This window comes from Leuciscus leuciscus, assembly GCF_965113295.1.
Source record: "Leuciscus leuciscus genome assembly, chromosome: 3".
NCBI classification, from domain to species: Eukaryota; Metazoa; Chordata; class Actinopteri; order Cypriniformes; family Leuciscidae; genus Leuciscus; species Leuciscus leuciscus.
In genome coordinates this window covers 1,146,844-1,173,910 of record NC_138727.1, presented here as the reverse complement: position 1 = coordinate 1,173,910, position 27,067 = coordinate 1,146,844, and the positions used below count along the sequence as shown (strand labels likewise).

Here is a 27,067-nt window from a genome sequence, read left to right as displayed (position 1 = left end):
TACAAATTCATTAATTTCTAATGATTTTGTATTCTAATTTCTTATTAATCTATTAATTTCTTATGAATTATTCAATTCTTTCTAATTATTCATTTCTTCCTATGACATATTTTCTAATTAATTTCTTGTTCTAATTTATCTAATATATTAAATACTTACAAATTAATGAATTTCTTATTAATTGAATTAATTTCTAATGAACTAATTATTTTTCAAAGAATCACCAATGAAATTAAATAAACAGAAACACAGTCTCGTTCTCGTAATGCAGTGATGAAACTCATCCTATCTGGACAATTATTTTATACATTTCAATCATTAATTTTAATCTGATAGAGAAACACTGATAATCTTTCCTCTACTTTCATTTCAAAGAATTATTGCATTAAAAATAAGATTTTTTCCTTGTATGATAAAAACAATACAAGCTTCATTTCAAATATTTTATTTTAATAAAGGAAGATGGAGAAAATATCACTACAATACTTTAAAAACAAAGATTTGATTCACTCTGGTCCAGGAAAACACTTTAAAAGAGTACCTAGATTCATACTGATGAAGTATGAAACACGCATTATATTCCAGAAACACTGCATTACACAAACACATCCTACACACACACATCCTACACACACACATCCTACACACACGTCAAACTAAAGCCATGGAAACACACACAAAATCTTGCACTTTTTATATTTTAAAATCGGCAGCCACAGCGATCCATGAGCGTCATCATTTACTCCCCGTCTGCTGTTCTGACTCTGTGTGTGTGTGTGTGTGTGTGTGTGTGTGTGTGTGTGTGTGTGTGTGTTCAACATCTTCTGAGTGAAGAAATATAATCATACAGGAGTGGAAGAACATGAGGGCCAATAAACCTCGAACAGGGCCATCTCTGACCACAAACATGTTCTGTGTTCGAGGGGTTTGTCTTCGGCACCTGAAGCGCTAGCATTAGCGCTAGCATCTGACGGCTAAAGCACAGTTAGCTTGCGTCAGGTCAGAGGTCATTCTGATGTTGTGTGTGTGTGTGTTCGAGGGGTTTGTCTTCGGCACCTGAAGCGCTAGCATTAGCGCTAGCATCTGACGGCTAAAGCACAGTTAGCTTGCGTCAGGTCAGAGGTCATTCTGATGTGTGTGTGTTCGAGGGGTTTGTCTTCGGCACCTGAAGTGCTAGCATTAGCGCTAGCGTCTGACAGCTACAGCACGGTGAGCTTGCGTCAGGTCAGAGGTCATTCTGATGTTGTGTGTGTGTGTGTTCAAGGGGTTTTGTCTTCGGCACCTGAAGCGCTAGCATTAGCGCTAGCGTCCGACAGCTAAAGCACGGTTAGCTCCCCGCGGCAGCGCTCGCAGCAGTTGAAGGTGATGTTCTCGTAGCGCGTGTACGGGTGGAAGCGCCCGATGCTCTTCTTGCTGGGCAGGAAGTGGGAATGATGTGGGTCAGTCGGTGTTGCGTCCACTTCCTGTTCAGAACAGGAAATGGGGTCGAGACTCCGCAGCACCTGGACAACAATCAGTGAGGAAAACATCTAAACCAACAACCAGATGCTTCTGAAAAAGTTAATTTCAAACACTGATAACAATTATTAATTTCTCGATATGAATTAATATTTTCTAATAATTATTTGAGAGAGCACCGCACCTTCTCGGCCATCTTCTCAGCCGGCGTGTTGCAGAGCTCTGAGCTCCGGCACTGGTTCTGGTTCTGGTTCCGGCTCTTCTTCGGGCCGCCGCTGCCGCTCACGTTCCCCAGCAGGTGTGAGTTAATGGCGTCTGCGAGCTTGTGATTGGCTGAGGCCAGTTCACCGGTGCTGAGCGGCTGCGCGCTGGGATAGTACGTTTGCTGTCGACCCCACTGTAGTGACACCAGCAACTGCTCCAGAGACCTGTCAATCACACTCGCACTGTCAATCACACTCACTCACTGTCAATCACACTCATTCACTGTCAATCACACTCATTCACTGTCAATCACACTCATTCACTGCCAATCACACTCATTCACTGTCAATCACACTCACTCACTGTCAATCACACTGTCAATCACACTCACTCACTGTCAATCACACTCATTCACTGTCAATCACACTCACTCACTGTCAATCACACTCATTCACTGTCAATCACACTCACTCACTGTCAATCACACTCACTCACTGTCAATCACACTGTCAATCACACTCACTCACTGTCAATCACACTCATTCACTGTCAATCACACTCACTCACTGTCAATCACACTCACTGTCAATCACACTCACTGTCAATCACTCATTCACTGTCAATCACTCATTCACTGTCAATCACTCATTCACTGTCAATCACACTCACTCACTGTCAATCACACTCACTCACTGTCAATCACACTCACTCACTGTCAATCACACTCATTCACTGTCAATCACACTCACTCACTGTCAATCACACTCACTCACTGTCAATCACACTCACTGTCAATCACACTCATTCACTGTCAATCACACTCATTCACTGTCAATCACACTCATTCACTGCCAATCACACTCATTCACTGTCAATCACACTCACTCACTGTCAATCACACTGTCAATCACACTCACTCACTGTCAATCACACTCATTCACTGTCAATCACACTCACTCACTGTCAATCACACTCATTCACTGTCAATCACACTCACTCACTGTCAATCACACTCACTCACTGTCAATCACACTGTCAATCACACTCACTCACTGTCAATCACACTCATTCACTGTCAATCACACTCACTCACTGTCAATCACACTCACTGTCAATCACACTCACTGTCAATCACTCATTCACTGTCAATCACTCATTCACTGTCAATCACTCATTCACTGTCAATCACTCATTCACTGTCAATCACACTCACTCACTGTCAATCACACTCACTCACTGTCAATCACACTCACTCACTGTCAATCACACTCACTCACTGTCAATCACACTCACTCACTGTCAATCACACTCACTGTCAATCACTCATTCACTGTCAATCACTGTCAATCACACTCACTCACTGTCAATCACACTCACTCACTGTCAATCACACTCACTCACTGTCAATCACACTCACTGTCAATCACTCATTCACTGTCAATCACTCATTCACTGTCAATCACTCACTCACTGTCAATCACACTCACTCACTGTCAATCACACTCACTCACTCACTGTCAATCACACTGTCAATCAAACTCACTCACTGTCAATCACACTGTCAATCACACTCACTCACTGCCAATCACACTCATTCACACTCGCACTGTCAATCAATCAGCTGCTCCAGCGACCTCAATCACGGTCACTGCCGATAACAGTCCTGTGTGAAGGTGTACCTGTGTGTGTGCAGCATGTCTCTGGAGAACTCGTCTCGTTCTCGCAGCAGATCCTGAATGGCACACTGAGCGTCTCTGGTCTGGCGCTGTAAAGCTGCTCTGGCATTGGTCAGTTCCTCTGCCATCACACTACAAGAACACACACAAGCATTTTCACATGTTTCTTTTCCTATTTAGCGCCCAAACTCTGCAACAGTCTTCCTAGCGTTGTTCAGGATCCATCTGTACTGTATAAAGCACTGTATAAATAAAAGCGCTAATTTAAAAGTGAAAGTAAAATGCGCGCTTCCACACGGACATTCATAATGAAAAAAAAAAAAAGTTGCTTCTGAACACCACTAGCACTGGAAACACCGACTATCGTAGCAAGCCTGATTAGCATCATGGCATTTCTCACCGGCTAGCGAGGAACTTGCTCCTCCAGACGTCGCACTGAATGCTCATGCGCTCGAGCTGCTCAGCCGTGTGTGTGTGGCTGCGTCCCAGAGCCTCGTTCTCCAGGATCAAGTGGTTCTTCTCTCGCGAGAGCCGCTCAAAGTGATACTGAAGATCATCGCCCACCGACGCCACCAGCAGCTTCTTCAGCTCTCGGTTCACCTGAGGACACGCGGCACGGGGAAATTCAGCTCTGATCACAGGATATTAATTACACTTTACTAGATATTCACATAGAAAACATCTGATTTACACTGGAATAATATTTCACTGTTTTTACTGTATTTTTGGTCAAATAAATGCAGCCTTGGTGAGCAGAAGAGACTCTTTCTGTGCGAACTTCTCAACATTAGTTCATGTTACACAGGAAACAGGATCACTGAACACTGAGTCAAACTAAAATCTCTACCGTATAAATAAAGGCAGAATATAAAGTTATAACACAAAGCCTATAAAACTATATAAAGCTTCATTAAAATGCAAAAAAAAAAAAATTACATTAAAAATAATGCTAAATAAATTCTACTTTTTTTTATTACATTTAAAATACTTAAAACTTTATTAAATTTGCTAAATGCTAAAAACAATTAAAATACTAAAAACAAAACAAAAATATTTAATTATACAAAAGATAATTAAAAATAAAATGTTATTTAATTATAATTAAGATAATTATAAATTAATTAAACACCAATTAATTGTTAAAATTGAAATGTAATGCTAAAAAATATAAAAAATATATACTATACACTTATATTAAAGATAATTATAACAATTACATTAAACACCAATTACTTATTTTTTTAATAATTAAAATATAATGCTAAAAACAAAACAAAAATATAAAAATTTAAAAATGTAAATGCTAAAACCAAAAATATTTAATTATATAAAAGATAATTAAAACCTAATTAAACACCAATTATTAAATTTTTAAATAATGAAAATATAATGCTAAAAAACAAAAATGTTAAAAAAAAACAATTAAATGCAAAATTGTTTTTTTAATATATAAAAGATCATTAATTAAATTAAACCAATTACTTAATTGTTAAATAATTTAAATATAATGCTAAAAACAAAAACAAAATATTATATTAAAAAATGAAAATGCTAAAAACCAAAAATATTTAATTATAGAAGATAATTTAAAATAAAATGTGAAAAAAATTGTATATATATATATATATTATACACTTATATTAAAGATAATTATAACAATGACATTAAACACCAATTATTTATTTCTTTAATAATTAAAATATAATGCTAAAACAAAAAAATTATATTAAAAATGAAAAGAATGAAAATGCTAAAAACAAAAATATTGAATTATATAAAAGATAATTAAAACCTAATTAAACACCAATTATTCAATTTTTAAATAATGAAAATATAATGCTAAAAAAAATATATATATAAAAGATCATTAAAAAATTTAATTAAACACCAATTATTTAAAAAATAATATATAAAAAATTAATGCTATAGACACACAAAAATATGTAATTATACAAAAGATAATTAAAGCTGAAATATGAAACAAACTATGATTTCATGATACTCCAGCTGATGATACCTCAGTCTGGACCCGCAGCTGATTGGACAGGCCCTCTTTATCCTGCAGGAGCCGGCGCTCCGAGTTCTGCAGTTTCTCCAGGAGGATCCTGTAGTCCGTCGGCTCTGGCTCCGGCTCGTCCCCGTGATGATGAGGGGACCCTCGGTCCTCAGCGTAGGGCCCGGCTCGAGCGCTGCGGGTGATGGCGGCCCGGGGGACCACGATCCTCACACACTCCAGCTCCACACACACATCCCGGCTCACCTTGCCCAGGTGCAGGACCCCCGGAGACGCTGTAGACCTGGGACTGGGCTTCGGGGACGCCAGCTTCGGGAGCGGGGCCTCAGGGGCCACAGAGGGCCTGTGCATCTCCATGCCGTCCCCGGGGCCGCGCACACACACATCTGAGACACACACACGTGTGATTGATTGAATAACTTCATAGAAGACACACACACATCATCGTTCCAGACACGTACGCGTGTGTGTGTGTGTGTTGCTCAGATGATGGACAGATGAACTCACCTTTGATGATCACTGACGCAGACATGACTGTCCTTCACGAGATCTGCCTGCAAACATACGCACATCTTATTCAAATGTTATATTTCTTCACTAAAATGGTATATTGCAATATTCTACATGACTCCGAAACAGAGAAATGTTACAAACATTTAAACAAATGTGATAATTAAATTAATTAAACAACAATTTAATACAAATTTTTTTCTTCTTCTTCAAATTTTAAACAAAAACGTTCTTTATTCGCATTTTATGATGCAAGTCCAGAAGACAAAAATTAACATTGTAATAAACAGACTTTATTTTTATATTTATAATATAATAAAATTATATTTAAATTATTATTTTTTTAAACAAAAAATTATATTTTTATGCATTTCTTATGATGCAAGTCTACATGACTACAGGACAGAAAAATAGCGTCTTAATAATAATATTTACAATTCAATACAATAAAATTCAACTTAACATTATTGTGTTGAAAAATATTAAAATATAATGATATTAATACATTTTAAATATGTATACAAATATACATTTTTGATTAACCCTAATACATTGAAATGTATATTTTTATTAACATTTTATGATGCAATTCTACATGATTCCTGTACAGAAAAACTGCATTTAAAAAAAATACCAATTATATTAATTAAATTAGATTCTAGGATGCAGAAACATGAACACATTGAGGACTGTATTGTTCACTAGTGTAACTCAACCTTTGTGTTTTAATCTAGATATAACTGTAACCAATCAGAAGACCAGAAGAGACACACGAGCTTGAGTTAGTCGAGATTAATCAAGTAAAGCTGGTTTACTGTCTCGATCTGATCAAACCCAATTAATTCATCATTATTAGATGTTTACATTAGTCAACTCGACACTAGTGAACTTACCAACAATCAGATTCTCCAAAACATGAGCACGTGCTGCTAATAAACACAGTTTATAACAGAGTTTATCTCAGAGACTGTAAAAGGTTTATCTTTGTTTGTTTGTTTGTTTGGCTAGTTCGCGAGACAGCTAGCAGCTAGCTACCGATGGCGTCATGTAAAGGCGCGAATCTCATAAATCACGAACTCATTAATGAACGTACTAAGTGGTCGATATTGATGTTTCATAATTCATAATCAATCTTGCCACGTACCTCACAGAGTCGCGTTTAAACAAGATCCATGTTAAAACCGGAAGCAGCTGGTCGAAGCCGAACGGAAGTGCTCAGTACGTGTTTCCGGTGTGGTGACCGGGACCGGATGTTATGATTCTGAAGCTGTGAGCGGCAGGTCTGTGTGTGCTTTCTTTAAATAAAATATCATAATTTAAACATTTTGTTCTTTAGCCTGTGAATAATAAACGAGCCCATTAGAAACAGAAATAAGCTTAAATTGTAATTTTTTTATTCATTTGAATCACAAGTAATAGATTTATTATCACTATCTTGTTTTTGTATATGTCTCCTGCAGGAGCGTTTGAGTAAAAATTCTAAATTCTCAAATATTAAATCATAATTATGAGTTTGAAAAGTCAACAAAGTCATAATTATGAGATAAAATTGTTGAGGTACAAATTATTATGTACTAGGTCATATAATTATGACATGAAAAGTCGAAACTGAATCAATTGTTTGACTTTATCTCACAATTATGACTTTTTAATCTCGTAATTTACAACTTTGTTCTCAAAATGATTTCCTTTTAATCTAATAATTTTTGAATCTAAAACATTTTCCTCCTAATTAAAATTGATGTCATAATTTTATTTTCTTGATTTGATCAAACCTGATTAATTAATCAGAATTATAATTTGCCAGAGCATGATGTTTCCTTATGCAACAAGCTTGTCTGCTTCACACTGTGTGAAAGTTAAAGATGATGATGAAGATGATGATGAAGATGATGATGATGATGATGATGATGTTTTCCTGCTGTTGTCAGGTGTGATGGGAGTTACTGGACTGTGGAAGCTCTTGGAAAGCACCGGAAAACCCATCAATCCGGAAACACTGGAGGGGAAGATCTTGGCTGTCGGTATCCTTTACATGCAGAAGTCATGAAATGTTGCATGTCCAGCTGTGGAAACCACTTAAAACATTGTTGTGTTGAGCTATTTCAATCACTTATGTTTAATTTGTTCATTGCAAACAGCCGAAAGTACATTTTACCAAGAAACCTGATTTAGCTTCTAATTTAGCTTACAACTATATATATATACACACACTCACATGCATTCCCATACATCAAGGGCCTCATTAGTTGCACCAGGTGTGCTTGAGCTAGAACACATGAAATATCTGAACTGACTAGGTTTGTTGAGTGTCACGTTTGACTGCATGTTAGAAAGTCAAAAGAATGGTCCAAAACAACTGTATATATCTACACACACACACACACACACATTCCCCCAAATTCCCATTACTGTACTGCAGAGAATGAGTCTGACTTTAGTAATAGCTGAGCATGATTGGTCAGATCCGTGACTCCCTGTAACAGACATCAGTATCTGGCTGAATCAGGCGGTGAAAGGCGTGCGGGATCGTGACGGGAATGCTGTTCTCAACGCTCACCTCCTCACACTCTTCCATCGGCTCTGCAAGCTGCTGTTCTTCCGCATCAGACCCGTGTTCGTGTACGATGGAGACGCGCCGCTGCTCAAGAAACAGACGCTGGTGAGCTTTATATCTGCGTGTGAAACATGAACGTCGAGATGCTTCTGAGATTAACCCTCATCCTTCCCTCGCGGGTCAAAGTGACCCGAAGCCCTAAAATTATACTTATATTTTTTAAATTTTTTGTCCAGAAAGCTTATTTTATTTCATTTTGATAATATTTCTTCTATTTTTTACAGTATTTTTTTATTTATTTACCTGTCAATGACTAGATTTGATCGATAAATGATAAATACAGAGTAATTTAGTAATGTAAGCACATTCCTCACATTCTTTTAATTTAAATTCAAAATAACTCACATTTTCATGCATAACCCTTTTAATTCAGCTCAGAATATCTTACATTGTGTGTCTTTGTCGACTTCTTGAGGAAAATAAATAATATAAGATGATATTTCCTGACTCTAGATGAGCTTATATCTCTATATGGAGTAAATGAGCTGTTCCTCTGGGTCCTAAAGCCAGTTTCTCTTCAGTGTGCATTCAGATACACATGTACACATTAATAATTTTTTGGTAAAGTTTGAGCATTTTTAGAAGCATTCCTCGCATTCCATTCATTCCTAAAGGGGTCAAATTGACCCGATTTGTTACTTTTTAAAATGTCAACCACAAAGCTCCTCGAATCCATTCAATTTTGTGTGTGTGTGTGTATTCGTGGTTCAAGTGCGACAGAAGTCCTGTGGTCTTGGACCCCTCAGATGAACGCTAAATTTAAAAAAAAAATTAAAAAGTGATTTCCGGGTCAGAATGACCCGAGGGAAGGATGACGGTAGGAATAACGACATTCTGAACACGTTCAGGCGATCCGGAGACAACGGCGTGAGGAAATGAGCCGAGAGTCCAGACAGACCAATGAAAAGCTCCTTCACACGTTCCTGAAGAGACAGGCCATCAAAGCAGCTCTAGGGGATCGAAGGTACGAGCCTTAGTTCATGTTCACAGCTGTTCATCCCACAGAGAAACATGCTCTTTTCCTTGTTTCCCGCAGTGAAGAGTCGGTTCCCAGCCTGTCGTCTGTGAGACGAGATGATCAGGATGACATATACGTTCTTCCCGCGCTTCCTCCTGATGAGGACAGAGACGAGAGGAGGTGAGATCGGGGACAAACAACACATAATGATTAGAGATGTATCGGCCGATAAAAGCTATTATTAACGCTATCAGCCATTGGCTGATCGTTTAAAAACAGCCAATGATCAGTGCCGATTATATCCTGTCAATCAAAAGGGGGCGGGAAAACGTGTTCAGACTGCAACACACACTGTGTGTGAAGAAAATCTCTCGTGTTGAATTTAGTGCAAGTTAATACGACAATAACATTAACAGTTAAAAACAGCACAAACAAAACATTTGACCCTATAAAGCACCCGTAGTTCAAGCCAGGGTTGCCAGATCTGTATTTATATCTAAACATTTGTAGCGCGCCTCTCATCCAAATATCGCAAATAGCTCTTTGTTTCTTTTTAGAGGTAGCAAAGCAGTGTCATCTTTCAGATTCTGTCCATTTTATCACGAAATTCAAACAATAAATGGTGTTTTAACGCTCTTAAATGTGACGTGACGGATCACTGTAGCGCCTCAGAGTCTTTTTATCCACTTTAATACAAATTATATCTAGTAAAGCATGCATGAACATCAGAAGGTATGTTGGAAGATATCCGTATCATGTCTCATGTCTCATGTAATCTCTCAATCAGTGTTTAAAGATGTCAGTAAAACAGCTTGTGAACCTAATGTTGTGTTTTCCTCAGGAAAGTCATGCGTTTGTTAGTTAGCTATAAAAAAAAACACTATAGAGGAGCTTATTTACTGTTAATTATATATGTATGTTTGATTGTATGTGCCATGAAGACAAGTGCTTATGAAAACGACCTTATTTGTTGTATACACACATTTAATGCACATTTATTTGGGTGCAATTATTATATCAAATATTTATAATATTATATATAAAATATGAAGTAATAAAGGGTTTTTGCAGCATTATTTGGAAGAGATTTTTGTTCCATAAGAAAAACCAAACTCTCGGTATCGATATTAATTTAATATCGTGCATCTCTAATAATGATGATAATGAAGGACAGTGTCTTCATGAGTGTGTCTGTAGTTCAGAGGAGGAAGGAGAAGGAGACGAATCACTGCAGACATACAGCAGCTTTCAGGTGAGAGGAATTACATTTATATTCATTTATACAGTGCTTTTCAAAATACACACATTTTCAAAGCAGATGTTAATGTTTATTATACAGTACAGGTCAAAAGTTTGGACACATTACTATTTTCAGTGTTTTTGAAAGAAGTTTCTTCTGCTCATCAAGCCTGCATTTATTTGATCAAAAATACAGAAAAAAACAGTAATATTGTGAAATATTATTACAACTTAAAATAATAGTTTTCTATTTGAATATACAGGGTGGGCCATTTATATGGATACACCGCAACAACATGGGAATGGCTGGTGACACCAAAGTCCCGTTTGTGGCACACCAGTACATGTGAGGGGGCAAACTCCTCAAGATGGGTGGTGACCATGACATATACTAATGTGCCACAAACAGGACCTCAATATCACCAACCACTCCCATGCCACCACGGTGTATCCATATAAATGGCCCACCCTGTACTTTAAAAAATTATTTATTTCTGTGATGCAAAGCTGAATTTTCAGGATCATTACTCCAGTCTATCACATGATCCTTTAGAAATCATTCTAATATTCTGATTTATTATGAGTGTTGGACACAGTTCTGCTGCTTAATATATTTGATGAATAAAAGGTTATAAAAGAACTGCATTTATTAAAAATAAAAAAATATTTTCTAATAATATAAATCTTCTTTACTATCACTTTTTATCAATTTAACACATCCTTGCTGAATAAAAGTATTGATTTATTTCAAAAAAAAGAAAAGAAAAAAAATGACTGACCAGTAGTGGATATTGCTGTTACAAACGATTTCTATTTTTAAAAGATTTGCTTCTTTTTTTTATTTGTACTTTTTATTCATCAAAGTATCCTAAAAAAGTATCACAGGTTATGAAAAAATATTAAGCAGCAGAACTGTTTCCAACTTTGATAATGAATCATCATATTAGAATGATTTCTAAAGGATCATGTGATAGACTGGAGTAATGATCCTGAAAATTCAGCTTTGCATCACAGAAATAAATGATAATTTAAAGTATAATAAATTGAAAACCAATTATTTTAAATTGTAGTAATATATCACAATATTACATTTTTTTTTCTGTATTTTTGATCAAATAAATGCAGGCTTGATGAGCAGAAGAAACTTCTTTCAAAAACATTAAAAATAGTAATGTGTCCAAACTTTTGGCCTGTACTGTATATTCATGCTTTATAGTCGCATTTAAAGAGTCCCTAAAGACTCGTCTTTTTAAAGCTGTTTATTGTGCTTGAGTGGATTATTGTTACTTCGCAATATAGATAAAGTGTATTATTAGTATTATTATTTAGCAGATTAGAGCTGGGCGATACTAAAGTTTAGATTTTGCCATGTTAGCACATCGTATAAACCACTTTGTATTTTTGTGTGTGTGTGTGTGTGTGTGTGTGTGTGTGTTCAGGAAGAGATCTATCACAATCCTAACTCCGTCGACATCAACTCTGAGGAGTTTTCCCTCATGCCACCGGAGATCAAACACGAAATCTTGAAAGAATTGAAGGAATTCAACAAGCGGCGACGCACACTTTACCACAAACCACCAGAGGTGATGCCATTCACACACTGCAGAAATCAGGCTCTTCCTCAGTGTTTCTGTCTTGTTTTCCAGCACAAATATCTAAACATTCCTATATCATGATAGATTTACTGGAGAAGCAAAATGACTGAAGATATTGCGCACATATTGTGTTCTTTTATAAAGCCTTGATGTTGTTTCAGTCTCTACTAGAACAGGTTTTCCTGCGTGAATGTTGCTTATTCTCCTCATATTCTCCATTGTTGCGGCTCCTCTCTTCCCAGTCTGTCAGTAACGCTCTGTTTACTTCCTGTCTCTATGAAGCCCCTCCTTCTGAAAAGCACACTGTGCTCTGATTGGTCCGCTGGAGCAGTGTGTTGTGATTGGTCGAGCGCTTCGAGTGTGTTTGGGAAATTTCCCCTTTCCATAACCACCAGTTTAACACACTACTAACTCAACCAGGCCCCGCCCCTTTATTCTGCGCATTAATTATTATAATGAGGAATATTGTGACGTGTTCGTTCCCAGAAGAAACTCAAGACTACAATGGAGGCGTTTCAGGAGTTCAGAAACACTGGCACTGATATAGAGAAGAACTGGAGCTTCTTTATGATCAAACAGCAACATCACACACTAAAGACTGGAGGATATTTTCTTAAGAAAGAATGGAAACAGGAAAGACTTGTGTTCATTGCTGGTTTATCTAAAGTTGAATCAAGAATCAAGTAATTAACAGAATTATTATGGCAGTTATTAGTTATGATGGTTAAAATGCACTGCAGGAGTGACAAAACCAGTCCAGTCTGACATGATCGAGACTCTGATTCGTTTGTTTCTGATGAAAGTGTGAAGAAACACTGATACTAAAATCATAAATGAAACTTAAAGTCATTAAAAAGGTCGACACTCATGTGATCATCTTTAACCCCTGATCTCCTGGTCTCTCAGAGGTCCGGTGAGTTCTCTCAGTATCAGCTGGCGGGTCTCCTTCAGAGGAACAAACTCAACCAGCGTCTGGAGGGAGTGCAGAAGGAGATGAACCACACGATGAACCCCACCGGCTCTGAGGAGAGAGAGGGCAAAGGTCAACACGTGGAGAGCCGCCGCCTCGTGTCTGAGGACTCGGCCCACTACGTACTCATCAAAGGTCTGGACAAATACACTGGGGGGGTACATATCTGTCTTCCTGGGGTCAACACAACAAATATGTATATCAGCTGTTCTCTATGTGAATATATAGTAAAATGTAATTTATTCCTGTGATCAAAGCTGAATTTTCAGCATCATTACTCCAGTCTTCAGTGTCACATGATCCTTCACAAATCACTCTAATATGATGATTTGATGATCAAGAAACATTTATGATTATTATCAGTGTTGAAAACAGTTCAAACTGATACATTTTATTTTTCAAGATTGTTTGGTGAACAGAAAGATCAAATTTGAAATAGAATTTGTAATTGTAACATTATTAATGTCTTTACTGTCACGTTTGATCAATTATGATTATTATCAATGTTGTAAACTATGGAAGCTTGTGTCCGCCACAGAATAAAAAATAGAAAAGGTAATTGCCACTTTTTATCTCACAATTACGTGATATAAAGTCAGAATTGTGAGTTATAAAGTCAGAATTACGTGATATAAAGTCAGAATTGTGAGTTATAAAGTCAGAATTACGTGATATAAAGTCAGAATTGTAAGATATAAAGTCAGAATTGTGAGATATAAAGTCAGAATTTGATATAAAGTCAGAATTACGTGATATAAAGTTAGAATTGTGATATAAAGTCAGAATTGTGATATAAAGTCAGAATTGTGAGATATAAAGTCAGAATTGTAAGATATAAAGTCAGAATTGTAAGATATAAAGTCAGAATTACGTGATATAAAGTCAGAATTGTAAGATATAAAGTCAGAATTGTGAGATATAAAGTCAGAATTACGTGATATAAAGTCAGAATTGTAAGATATAAAGTCAGAATTACGTGATATAAAGTCAGAATTGTGAGATATAAAGTCAGAATTACGTGATATAAAGTCAGAATTGTAAGATATAAAGTCAGAATTGTGATATAAAGTCAGAATTACGTGATATAAAGTCAGAATTGTGATATAAAGTCAGAATTGTGAGATATAAAGTCAGAATTACGTGATATAAAGTCAGAATTGTAAGATATAAAGTCAGAATTACGTGATATAAAGTCAGTATTGTAAGATATAAAGTCAGAATTGTAAGATATAAAGTCAGAGTTACGTGATATAAAGTCAGAATTATGTGATATAAAGTCAGAATTGTGAGATATAAAGTCAAAATTGTGAAATAAAAAGTCAGAATTATCTTTTATCCTGTGGCGGAAACGAGCTTCCATAGTAAACAGTTTATATTTCTGTGGAAACTGATACATTGTATTTTTCTGGATTCTTTGATGAATAGAAAGATCAAAAGAACAGCATTTATTTGAAACAGAATCTTTTGTATCATTAAAAATGTCACTTTTGATCAATTTAATGCGTCCTTTATGAATAAAATAATTTATTTCTTTAAAAAACAATCTGCATGCCCTACTAAAATATGACAAAGTAAATGTTTTTTGGTCTTCTGTTGTTCAGGGTCTCAGAAGAAAGCCAGCGTTCCAGAGAGTCGGCCGGCTCCAGCGCTGTGGTCCAGTTCCCCATGGGATCGTAAAGCGAAGCCTAAAGGAAAGCCAGAGCCGTTGTGGCGACCCGTGACCGAGACAGACGAGAAGAAGAACAAGCCGTCCTCCTCTTCCTCCTGTCATGAGGAAGATCCTCCAGCGTCTCCTCGAACTCTTCAGGCCATCCAGAACGCCATGATGGACAGCAGCTCTGAGGAGGAAGACACGAGACCACCTGATGATGATGGAAGTGTGTCGCCTCGAACTCTACATGCCATCCAGAACGCCATGATGGATCCGCCGGCACACAAACACAAGACGTACGTCATCACGAGCAGCTCAGACGACGAGGAGGAGGCTTCAGGATCAAAGAATCAGGACAAAACACCTGGTGTTCCCAGTTCTTCAGTAGAGACACGAGAGCATCCGAAGCAAACACACCCGAGTGATTCCTCTGGTCCTGTGAGTACTGACAGAACGCAGGAAAACAAACCCGAGAGTGAAGAGCATGAGGAGGAAAGCGGCTCTGAAGGTACTCATATTTTCCTATTAAACGCATTTACTGATGTTTAAACTTACAGCAAGTGCAAAGAAGCCTGAATACACTGATTATTTCCAGTAGAGACACAAGAGCCAGGAGACGGAGCAGTGAACCTGAAGCAAACACACCCGAGAGATTCCTCTGATCCTGTGAGTACTGACAGAACGCAGGAAAACAAACCCGAGAGTGAAGATGAGGAGGAGGAGGAGGAGGAGGAAGAGGAAAGCAGCTCTGAAGGTACAGACACACACTGATCGTTTTACAGCAGGAACAGGAAAATAACAGAATCAATGCAAACTTCATCTAATATGAGACACATTTAAATTCAGCTGTAAAGCAGATATAATAATATACAGTCAAACCAACATTTATTCAGACATTTCTCACATTATCACAGTTTATTCGCTATAGTTTAGAAAATGGTACTAAAGAACTCAGAGTTATGAACTCAGTTGATATTTGACTGGTTTTGTCCGTCCTTCTGTTAGACTGTCTCACACATGAATTATGTTGAATATCTGTCAGCTGTTAAAGCATGTGTCAGCATTAGCAATTAAAGACAAAACACTTCAGCAAAACATGATCAGCTCAAAGTGTCCCAATAATCTTTGCTCCCGAATGTTTATGATTGACTTTATGATTAGCTTTCATCAGCTCACGAAGCGCCTGGTTTAAAGGATGTTTTTAACGAGGTTGTCCAGTGCTTCACACATACACCTGTTCATCTGGTCTCTGCAGAGAGCTTTATCGAGGTGTGTGATGTGGAGGAAGCGTCTGACACAGAGCAGTCTCACACCAGAGCAGAAGAAGAAGATAAAAGCCCCTCAGAGGAGGAAGAGGAGAGCAGAGAGGAAGAGGACGGGGATGAAGAAGAGGAGGCCGTGGGTGAAGCTCCTGCTGGCGCTGAGTGGGATCACATCGACATGGTAAATCTCACAGGCTCCCAGAGAGCGTGTGTGTGTGTGTGTGTGTGTGTGTGTGTGTGTGAGATGGGTACAGTAGTATTAGGGGTCGGGTGAGTGTGTGTGAGTGTGTGTGTGTGTGTGTGAGTGTGTGTGATGGGTAGAGGAAGTGTAGGGGAATAGAAAATACAGTCTGGACAGTATAAAAACCATTACGCCTATGGAATGTCCTCACAAGTATCGCAGAACAAACCTGTGTGTGTGTGTGTGTCAGGAGGATCTGCTGCAGATGGACAGAGACCTGCAGGGTGAGCAGATGATCCTGAGAGAACAGAAACAGCATCAGGAGCGCAGCAGCTCCAGCGTCACCGGACAGATGTGCCAAGAGTCTCAGGTCAGGGTTCACACCACGCTTTCAACTTCGCTTTCACATGCAAAACATGTCCTACAGAACAGAAGTGAGTGAGTGAGTTGTAAAACATGTCCTACAGAACAGAAGAGAGTGAGTGAGTAGTAAAACATGTCCTACAGAACAGAAGAGAGTGAGTGAGTAGTAAAACATGTCCTACAGAACAGAAGAGAATGAGTAGTAAAACATGTCCTACAGAACAGAAGTGAGTGAGTAGTAAAACATGTCCTACAGAACAGAAGTGAGTGAGTGAGTAGTAAAACATGTCCTACAGAACAGAAGTGAGTGAGTAGTAAAACATGTCCTACAGAACAGAAGTGAGTGAGTAGTAAAACATGTCCTACAGAACAGAAGTGAGTGAGTAGTAAAACATGTCCTACAGAACAGAAGAGAGTGAGTGAGTAGTAAAACATGTCCTACAGAACAGAAGTGAGTGAGTAGTAAAACATGTCCTACAGAACAGAAAAGAGTGAGTGAGTAGTAAAACATGTCTTACAGAACAGAAGTGAGTGAGTAGTAAAACATGTCCTACAGAACAGAAGTGAGTGAGTAGTAAAACATGTCCTACAGAACAGAAGAGAGTGAGTGAGTAGTAAAACATGTCCTACAGAACAGAAGAGAGTGAGTAGTAAAACATGTCCTACAGAACAGAAGTGAGTGAGTAGTAAAACATGTCCTACAGAACAGAAGTGAGTGAGTAGTAAAACATGTCCTACAGAACAGAAGTGAGTGAGTAGTAAAACATGTCCTACAGAACAGAAGTGAGTGAGTAGTAAAACATGTCCTACAGAACAGAAGTGAGTGAGTAGTAAAACATGTCCTACAGAACAGAAGAGAGTGAGTGAGTAGTAAAACATGTCCTACAGAACAGAAGAGAGTGAGTGAGTAGTAAAACATGTCCTACAGAACAGAAAAGAGTGAGTGAGTAGTAAAACATGTCTTACAGAACAGAAGTGAGTGAGTAGTAAAACATGTCCTACAGAACAGAAGTGAGTGAGTAGTAAAACATGTCCTACAGAACAGAAGTGAGTGAGTAGTAAAACATGTCCTACAGAACAGAAGTGAGTGAGTAGTAAAACATGTCCTACAGAACAGAAGTGAGTGAGTGAGTGAGTGAGTGAGTGAGTGAGTGAGTGAGTGAGGGAGTGAGTGAACGAGTGAGTGAACGAGTGAGTGAGTGAGTGGTAAAACATGTCCTACAGAACAGAAGAGAGTGAGTGAGTAGTAAAACATGTCCTACAGAACAGAAGAGAGTGAGTAGTAAAACATGTCCTAGAGAGTGAGTAGTAAAACATGTCCTACAGAACAGAAGAGAGTGAGTAGTAAAACATGTCCTGCAGAACAGAAGATTCTGTAGTAAATTCAGAAGATAAAGTAGTAAAACATGTCCTACAGAACAGAAGTGAGTGAGTGAGTAGTAAAACATGTCCTACAGAACAGAAGTGAGTGAGTGAGTGAGTGAGTGAGTGAGTGAGGGAGTGAGTGAACGAGTGAGTGAGTGAGTGGTAAAACATGTCCTACAGAACAGAAGTGAGTGAGTGAGTGAGTGAGTGAGTGAGTGAGTGAGTGAGTGAGTGAGTGAGTGAGTGAGGGAGTGAGTGAACGAGTGAGTGAGTGAGTGGTAAAACATGTCCTACAGAACAGAAGTGAGTGAGTGAGTGAGTGAGTGAGTGAGTGAGTGAGTGAGTGAGTGAGTGAGTGAGGGAGTGAGTGAACGAGTGAGTGAGTGAGTGGTAAAACATGTCCTACAGAACAGAAGAGAGTGAGTGAGTAGTAAAACATGTCCTACAGAACAGAAGTGAGTGAGTAGTAAAACATGTCCTACAGAACAGAAAAGAGTGAGTGAGTAGTAAAACATGTCTTACAGAACAGAAGTGAGTGAGTAGTAAAACATGTCCTACAGAACAGAAGTGAGTGAGTAGTAAAACATGTCCTACAGAACAGAAGTGAGTGAGTAGTAAAACATGTCCTACAGAACAGAAGTGAGTGAGTGAGTGAGTGAGTGAGTGAGTGAGTGAGTGAGTGAGTGAGTGAGTGAGGGAGTGAGTGAACGAGTGAGTGAGTGAGTGGTAAAACATGTCCTACAGAACAGAAGAGAGTGAGTGAGTAGTAAAACATGTCCTACAGAACAGAAGAGAGTGAGTAGTAAAACATGTCCTAGAGAGTGAGTAGTAAAACATGTCCTACAGAACAGAAGAGAGTGAGTAGTAAAACATGTCCTGCAGAACAGAAGATTCTGTAGTAAATTCAGAAGATAAAGTAGTAAAACATGTCCTACAGAACAGAAGTGAGTGAGTGAGTAGTAAAACATGTCCTACAGAACAGAAGAGAGTGAGTGAGTAGTAAAACATGTCCTACAGAACAGAAGTGAATGAGTGAGTAGTAAAACATGTCCTACAGAACAGAAGAGAGTGAGTGAGTAGTAAAACATGTCCTACAGAAGTGAATGAGTGAGTAGTAAAACATGTCCTACAGAACAGAAGAGAGTGAGTAGTAAAACATGTCCTACAGTACAGAAGTGAGTGAGTAGTAAAACATGTCCTACAGAACAGAAGAGAGTGAGTAGTAAAACATGTCCTACAGAACAGAAGATTCTGTAGTAAATTCAGAAGATAAAGTAGTAAAACATGTCCTACAGAACAGAAGTGAGTGAGTGAGTAGTAAAACATGTCCTACAGAACAGAAGAGAGTGAGTGGTAAAACGTCCTACATAACAGAAGAGAGTGAGTAGTAAAACATGTCCTACAGTACAGAAGTGAGTGAGTAGTAAAACATGTCCTACAGTACAGAAGTGAGTGAGTAGTAAAACATGTCTTACAGAACAGAAGAGAGTGAGTAGTAAAACATGTCCTACAGAACAGAAGTGAGTGAGTAGTAAAACATGTCTTACAGAACAGAAGTGAGTGAGTAGTAAAACATGTCTTACAGAACAGAAGTGAGTGAGTAGTAAAACATGTCTTACAGAACAGAAGTGAGTGAGTAGTTAAACATGTCTTACAGAACAGAAGTGAGCGAGTAGTAAAACATGTCCTACAGAACAGAAGTGAGTGAGTAGTAAAACATGTCTTACAGAACAGAAGAGAGTGAGTAGTAAAACATGTCCTACAGAACAGAAGTGAGTGAGTAGTAAAACATGTCCTACAGAACAGAAGTGAGTGAGTAGTAAAACATGTCCTACAGAACAGAAGTGAGTGAGTAGTAAAACATGTCCTACAGAACAGAAGTGAGTGAGTAGTAAAACATGTCTTACAGAACAGAAGAGAGTGAGTAGTAAAACATGTCCTACAGAACAGAAGTGAGTGAGTAGTAAAACATGTCCTACAGAACAGGAGTGAGTGAGTAGTAAAACATGTCTTACAGAACAGAAGTGAGTGAGTAGTAAAACATGTCCTACAGAACAGAAGTGAGTGAGTGAGTAGTAAAACATGTCCTACAGAACAGAAGTGAGTGAGTAGTAAAACATGTCCTACAGAACAGAAGTGAGTGAGTAGTAAAACATGTCCTACAGAACAGAAGTGAGTGAGTAGTAAAACATGTCCTACAGAACAGAAGAGAGTGAGTTAGTAAAACATGTCCTACAGAACAGAAGTGAGTGAGTAGTAAAACATGTCCTACAGAACAGAAGTGAGTGAGTGAGTGAGTGAGTGAGTGAGTGAGTGAGTGAGTGAGTGAGTGAGTGAGTGAGTGAGTGAGTGAGTGAGTGAGTGAGTGAGTGAGTGGTAAAACATGTCCTACAGAACAGAAGAGAGTGAGTGAGTAGTAAAACATGTCCTACAGAACAGAAGAGAGTGAGTAGTAAAACATGTCCTAGAGAGTGAGTAGTAAAACATGTCCTACAGAACAGAAGAGAGTGAGTAGTAAAACATGTCCTGCAGAACAGAAGATTCTGTAGTAAATTCAGAAGATAAAGTAGTAAAACATGTCCTACAGAACAGAAGTGAGTGAGTGAGTAGTAAAACATGTCCTACAGAACAGAAGAGAGTGAGTGAGTAGTAAAACATGTCCTACAGAACAGAAGTGAATGAGTGAGTAGTAAAACATGTCCTACAGAACAGAAGAGAGTGAGTGAGTAGTAAAACATGTCCTACAGAACAGAAGTGAATGAGTGAGTAGTAAAACATGTCCTACAGAACAGAAGAGAGTGAGTAGTAAAACATGTCCTACAGTACAGAAGTGAGTGAGTAGTAAAACATGTCCTACAGAACAGAAGAGAGTGAGTAGTAAAACATGTCCTACAGAACAGAAGTGAGTGAGTGAGTAGTAAAACATGTCCTACAGAACAGAAGAGAGTGAGTGGTAAAACGTCCTACATAACAGAAGAGAGTGAGTAGTAAAACATGTCCTACAGTACAGAAGTGAGTGAGTAGTAAAACATGTCCTACAGTACAGAAGTGAGTGAGTAGTAAAACATGTCTTATAGAACAGAAGAGAGTGAGTAGTAAAACATGTCCTACAGAACAGAAGTGAGTGAGTAGTAAAACATGTCTTACAGAACAGAAGTGAGTGAGTAGTAAAACATGTCTTACAAAACAGAAGTGAGTGAGTAGTAAAACATGTCTTACAGAACAGAAGTGAGTGAGTAGTTAAACATGTCTTACAGAACAGAAGTGAGCGAGTAGTAAAACATGTCCTACAGAACAGAAGTGAGTGAGTAGTAAAACATGTCTTACAGAACAGAAGAGAGTGAGTAGTAAAACATGTCCTACAGAACAGAAGTGAGTGAGTAGTAAAACATGTCCTACAGAACAGAAGTGAGTGAGTAGTAAAACATGTCCTACAGAACAGAAGTGAGTGAGTAGTAAAACACGTCTTACAGAACAGAAGAGAGTGAGTAGTAAAACATGTCCTACAGAACAGAAGTGAGTGAGTAGTAAAACATGTCCTACAGAACAGGAGTGAGTGAGTAGTAAAACATGTCTTACAGAACAGAAGTGAGTGAGTAGTAAAACATGTCCTACAGAACAGAAGTGAGTGAGTGAGTAGTAAAACATGTCCTACAGAACAGAAGTGAGTGAGTAGTAAAACATGTCCTACAGAACAGGAGTGAGTGAGTAGTAAAACATGTCCTACAGAACAGAAGAGAGTGAGTAGTAAAACATGTCCTACAGAACAGAAGAGAGTGAGTGAGTAGTAAAACATGTCCTACAGAACAGAAGAGAGTGAGTAGTAAAACATGTCCTACAGAATAGAAGTGAGTGAGTAGTAAAACATGTCCTACAGAACAGAAGAGAGTGAGTGAGTAGTAAAACATGTCCTACAGAACAGAAGAGAGTGAGTAGTAAAACATGTCCTACAGAACAGAAGTGATTGAGTGAGTGAGTGAGTAGTAAAACGTCCTACAGAACAGAAGAGAGTGAGTGAGTGAGTGAGTGAGTGAGTGAGTAGTAAAACATGTCCTACAGAACAGGAGTGAGTGAGTGAGTGAGTAGTAAAACATGTCCTACAGAACAGAAGTGAGTGAGTGAGTAGTAAAACATGTCCTACAGAACAGAAGAGAGTGAGTGAGTAGTAAAACATGTCCTACAGAACAGAAGAGAGTGAGTGAGTAGTAAAACATGTCCTACAGAACAGAAGTGAGTGAGTAGTAAAACATGTCCTACAGAACAGAAGAGAGTGAGTGAGTAGTAAAACATGTCCTACAGAACAGAAGTGAGTGAGTAGTAAAACATGTCCTACAGAACAGAAGTGAGTAGTAAAACATGTCCTACAGAACAGAAGAGAGTGAGTGAGTAGTAAAACATGTCCTACAGAACAGAAGTGATTGAGTTGTAAAACATGTCCTACAGAACAGAAGAGAGTGAGTAGTAAAACATGTCCTACAGAACAGAAGAGAGTGAGTGAGTAGTAAAACATGTCCTACAGAACAGAAGTGAGTGAGTAGTAAAACATGTCCTACAGAACAGAAGAGAGTGAGTGAGTAGTAAAACATGTCCTACAGAACAGAAGAGAGTGAGTGAGTAGTAAAACATGTCCTACAGAACAGAAGTGAGTGAGTAGTAAAACATGTCCTACAGAACAGAAGTGAGTGAGTAGTAAAACATGTCCTACAGAACAGAAGTGAGTGAGTAGTAAAACATGTCCTACAGAACAAAAGTGAGTAGTAAAACATGTCCTACAGAACAGAAGAGAGTGAGTGAGTAGTAAAACATGTCCTACAGAACAGAAGTGAGTGAGTGAGTAGAACATGTTTTGTAGGCAACATGTCCTGAGTAGTGAGTGAGTCGTGTGCTGATATTAGCGGTGTGTTTTGATGCTTGCTCAGGAGCTGTTGCGTCTGTTCGGCGTGCCGTTCGTGGTGGCGCCGATGGAGGCCGAAGCCCAGTGTGCGGCGCTGGACCGGCTCGACCAAACACACGGCACCATCACCGACGACAGCGACATCTGGCTCTTCGGCGGACGCCACGTCTACAGGAACTTCTTCAGCCAGAACAAATACGTGGAGCTTTACCAGTCAGCTGACATGCAGAACCAGCTCGGTGAGCTCCGGCCTTCATCAGTCCGGCTTACATTTCTACATTATAGTTAAAGGTGCAGTTTGGGATTTTTAGCGGCATCTAGTGGTGAGGTTGTGAATTGCACCCAACAGAAGTTATGGTGGCCGACAGGAAGTGATGTCGTCGTCTGAGACAGCCTTAAATAATCCCATAAACATTAATTTAACCTCAGCTCAGAGATCCACTGGTTGACGATCACACGTTGATCTGATTGGTTGCAAGGTAGTTTGTTTTTGAGACTGTCTTTGGTTCACTGCAGTTTTAAGGAGGAAATACTCAGCAATGGTGTCGACTTATGAATTTACACATGGTTTGTCTTAAAGCGTATTAAAAACACCACATAGACACATAAACTACATTAAAAGCTGGATTTACACCACAGGGGGACTTTAAACGTGTTTAATGACATTCAAAAATGTCAAATCTGTCATAATTTACTCATGTTGTTCCAAACCCTTACACTTTTATTCATCTTTGAAACACAAATGACCATATTTAAATTAAATATGAGAGATTTCATGCATGCATGAGCTTCCGTTGCTCTATGTATGTTAGCTGATCACTGTTTATAAGCCAAAATTACAGTATATCAATATTACAGACATATCAAGATTCAGATTAAACCCGTATGGATTCATTTATATGTGTTCAAGTCCTCCTGGGAAGTAAAAGCGTGGTGTTCTCACTGACACATCATCAGCTCGTAAACTCAAAGGAAATCCCATCAACGCGTAAATGACTTGAACTCACCATCATTTTACGATCTCTTTATGAAACATCCGTTTTGACGGAATAGACTTTCACGGAGGGACAGAACTCTGGGTTTGAAACGAGGGCGAGTAAATTATGATGGAATTGTACATTTATGGTGGAACTCTCGCACCCTCATCCTGGAGCAAATCCTGCCCTCCCGGGTCAAAATGACCCGAAGCCCTAAAATGATTCTCCTTTTTCTTTTTTTGTATTTTGATAATATTTTTTGTATTTTTTAATGCAATTTTTTTTTTTTATGACTAGATTTAATAAATAATAAATAGTAATTTAAGCACATTCCTTACATTCTTTCTACTTATATTCAAAATAACTTAAAAATTCATGCATAAACCTTTTAATTCAGCTCTAAATATCTTACATTGTGTGTCTTTGACCTCTTGTGGAAATATAATAATATAAGATGATATTTCCTGACTCTAGATGGGCTTATATCTCTATATGGAGTAAATGAGCTGTTCCTCTGGGTCCTAAAGCCAGTTTCTCTTCAGTGTGCATTCAGATACACATGTACACATTATACAATCATTTATTGGTAAAGTTTTAGCATTTTTAGTTTGAATTTTGAGCATTTGTAGGTGTTTCTATGTGTACTGAAGCATTCCTCGCATTCCATTCATTCCTAAGGGGGTCAAAATGACCCGTGAATGAAGGATTCGTTACTTTTTAAAATTTCAACCACAAAACTCCTCGAATCCATTCAAACATTTTGTGTGTATTCGTGGTTCAAGTGCCACAAAAGTCCTGTGGTCTTGACCCCTCTGATGAACACTTAATGTCTTTAATGTTTAAAGGTCTGGACAGGAGTAAACTGATAAACCTGGCGTATCTGCTGGGCAGCGATTACACCGAGGGGATCCCGGGAGTCGGGTTCGTCACAGGGATGGAGATCCTCAATGAGTTTCCCGGCGCTGGATTAGAGCCGCTCCTTCAGCTCAGGTGCGAAACACACACCTGCGAATCAAACACACACCTGCGTATATCTAACACACACCTGCGTATATCTAACACACACCTGCGTATATCTAACACACACCTGCGTATATCTAACACACACCTGAGTATCGAACACACACCTGCGTATCACACACACACCTGCGAATCACACACACACCTGAGTATCACACACACACCTGCGAATCACACACACACCTGAGTATCACACACACACCTGCGAATCACACACACACCTGAGTATCACACACACACCTGCGAATCACACACACACCTGCGTATCACACACACACCTGCGTATCACACACACACCTGCGAATCACACACACACCTGAGTATCACACACACACCTGAGTATCACACACACAGCTGCGTATCACACACCTGCGTATCACACACCTGCGTATCACACACACACCTGCGTATCACACACACACCTGCGTATCACACACCTGCGTATCACACACCTGTGTATCAAACACACACCTGCCAAAATATTTATGTCAAATATCATTAAATATGTGTCTCATCGTGTGTGTGTGTGTGTGTGTGTGTGTGTGTTGTCTGGCTGATGTAGTGAATGGTGGGCTGAGGCTCAGGAGAATAAGAAAATGGCTGCCAATCCCAAAGACACAAAAGTGAAGAAGAAACTGAGGAATCTTCGTCTTCATCCGGGTTTTCCCAACCCTTCCGTGGCTCAGGCGTACCTGCATCCCAGCGTCGACCAATCAGACGCCTCGTTCAGCTGGGGCCGCCCACACCTGGAGCTCATCAAAGAATATCCTTCAGGCTATTCGCAGTGTTTAACACACGTTATGTTATGCATGTCAGCATTTGATTTATGAGACACAAATAGTGAAATACACTCATTTGTCACGGATAACACAATCAAATCAAAAACTTTGAACATCGGCACTAGTGTTTAAAACAGCAGGATACTTCCTTAGCCAGAGTGACGTTCTGCCTGAGCCGCTTCGGCTGGAACAGCAGGAGGACTGAAGAAACTCTCCAGCCGGTGCTAAAGCAGCTTCAGTCTCAGCAGGTCAGACACTCACACATGCAAACACAGGAAAACTGGGAAATATTATTCCAATGTAAATCATCTGTTCTCTATGTGAATATACAGTAAAGTGTAATTTATTCCTGTGATCAAAGCTGGATGTTCAGCATCATTACTCCAGTCTTCAGTGTCACATGATCCTTGACAAATCACTCTAATATGAGGATTTGATGCTCAAGAAACATTTATGATTATTATCTTTGTTGAAAACTGTTTTATCTCATTTATTTATTTATTCATTTATTTGACATGGACATTGCAATTAAACATAGTACAAAACAAGTTTGTAACTAATGCTATGCAAAAAGAGTATGATTCTTTGATGAATAGAAAGATCAAAAGAACAGCATTTATCTGAAATAGAAGCTTTTGTAACATTATAAATGTCTTTACTGTCACTTTAGATCAATTTAAGTAATCCTTGATGAATAAAAGTATTGATTTCTTTTATTTATTTCTCCCCAAAAAATTAAGTAAAAATTAACTTTTGAACGGTGATGTTTAATATTACAAAAGCTTCTATTTCAGATAAATGCTGTTCTTTTGATCTTTCTATTCATCAAAGAATCCAGAAAAAAAACAGTTTTCAACACTGATAATAATCATAAATGTGTCTTGAGCATCAAATCCTCATATTAGAGTGATTTGTGAAGGATCATGTGACACTGAAGACTGGAGTAATGATGCTGAACATTCAGCTTTGATCACAGGAATAAATTACACTTTACTATATATTCACATAGAAAACAGATGATTTACATTAGAATAATATTTCATAATTTTTACTGTATTTTTAATTGAATAAATGCAGCCTTGCTGAGCAGAAGAGACTCTTTCAGAAACATTAGTGTGTATTCTGTGAGTTGTTAGGTGTGTATTCTGTGAGTTGTCAGGTGTGTATTCTGTGAGTTGTTAGGTGTGTATTCTGTGAGTTGTTAGGTGTGTATTCTGTGAGTTGTCAGGTGTGTATTCTGTGAGTTGTCAGGTGTGTATTTTGTGAGTTGTCAGGTGTGTATTCTGTGAGTTGTCAGGTGTGTATTCTGTGAGTTGTCAGGTGTGTATTCTGTG

General features: G+C 38.5%; 2 protein-coding genes across 5 annotated transcripts in view; one reads left to right on the top strand and one right to left on the bottom strand.

The window, feature by feature from the left end:
• Positions 1 to 429: 429 nt before the first annotated feature.
• blzf1 (basic leucine zipper nuclear factor 1) lies at positions 430 to 7,105 on the bottom strand. Of its 3 annotated transcripts, XM_082163888.1 has the most exons (8): positions 7,007 to 7,105; positions 5,860 to 5,906; positions 5,356 to 5,738; positions 3,739 to 3,938; positions 3,342 to 3,470; positions 1,643 to 1,886; positions 1,283 to 1,502; positions 430 to 1,165 (listed from the first exon to the last, which is right to left on the bottom strand). In XM_082163888.1, the coding sequence occupies exons 2-7, from the start codon at positions 5,882 to 5,884 to the stop codon at positions 1,317 to 1,319; spliced, it is 1,167 nt and encodes a 388-aa protein (XP_082020014.1). In that variant the 5' UTR covers positions 5,885 to 5,906; positions 7,007 to 7,105; the 3' UTR covers positions 430 to 1,165; positions 1,283 to 1,316. The 3 variants fall into 3 exon arrangements, with proteins under 3 accessions (XP_082020014.1, XP_082020012.1, XP_082020013.1); XM_082163886.1 differs by having other exon boundaries at positions 430 to 1,502; XM_082163887.1 differs by lacking the exon at positions 7,007 to 7,105 and adding an exon at positions 6,756 to 6,992 and having other exon boundaries at positions 430 to 1,502.
• Positions 7,081 to 27,067, top strand: part of ercc5 (excision repair cross-complementation group 5) — a 21,619-nt gene continuing 1,632 nt past the window's right edge. The window contains exons 1-16 of one of the 2 annotated variants that reach the window (XM_082163782.1): positions 7,081 to 7,142; positions 7,794 to 7,886; positions 8,349 to 8,524; positions 9,328 to 9,443; positions 9,516 to 9,617; positions 10,635 to 10,689; positions 12,116 to 12,259; positions 13,178 to 13,376; positions 14,843 to 15,400; positions 15,491 to 15,646; positions 16,148 to 16,335; positions 16,586 to 16,705; positions 22,983 to 23,196; positions 24,780 to 24,924; positions 25,517 to 25,717; positions 25,897 to 25,981. In XM_082163782.1, the coding sequence (XP_082019908.1) occupies positions 7,799 to 7,886; positions 8,349 to 8,524; positions 9,328 to 9,443; positions 9,516 to 9,617; positions 10,635 to 10,689; positions 12,116 to 12,259; positions 13,178 to 13,376; positions 14,843 to 15,400; positions 15,491 to 15,646; positions 16,148 to 16,335; positions 16,586 to 16,705; positions 22,983 to 23,196; positions 24,780 to 24,924; positions 25,517 to 25,717; positions 25,897 to 25,981 (2,547 nt within the window). In that variant the 5' untranslated portion in view covers positions 7,081 to 7,142; positions 7,794 to 7,798. Of the gene's footprint in view, positions 7,143 to 7,793; positions 7,887 to 8,348; positions 8,525 to 9,327; positions 9,444 to 9,515; positions 9,618 to 10,634; positions 10,690 to 12,115; positions 12,260 to 13,177; positions 13,377 to 14,842; positions 15,401 to 15,487; positions 15,647 to 16,147; positions 16,336 to 16,585; positions 16,706 to 22,982; positions 23,197 to 24,779; positions 24,925 to 25,516; positions 25,718 to 25,896; positions 25,982 to 27,067 lie in introns of both variants that reach the window. The other variant, XM_082163781.1, reaches the window with a different exon arrangement.

Bases quoted from the DNA above. Each gene is read 5' to 3' on its own strand.
- blzf1 (XM_082163886.1), bottom strand. From the start codon at position 5,884: ATGTCTGCGTCAGTGATCATCAAAG. The intron at 5,739-5,859 runs GTGAGTTCATCT...TGTGTGTCTCAG, and splicing joins TGCGTCAGTGATCATCAAAG to ATGTGTGTGTGCGCGGCCCC. The intron at 1,503-1,642 runs GTGCGGTGCTCT...ATTGTTGTCCAG, and splicing joins CTGAGAAGATGGCCGAGAAG to GTGCTGCGGAGTCTCGACCC.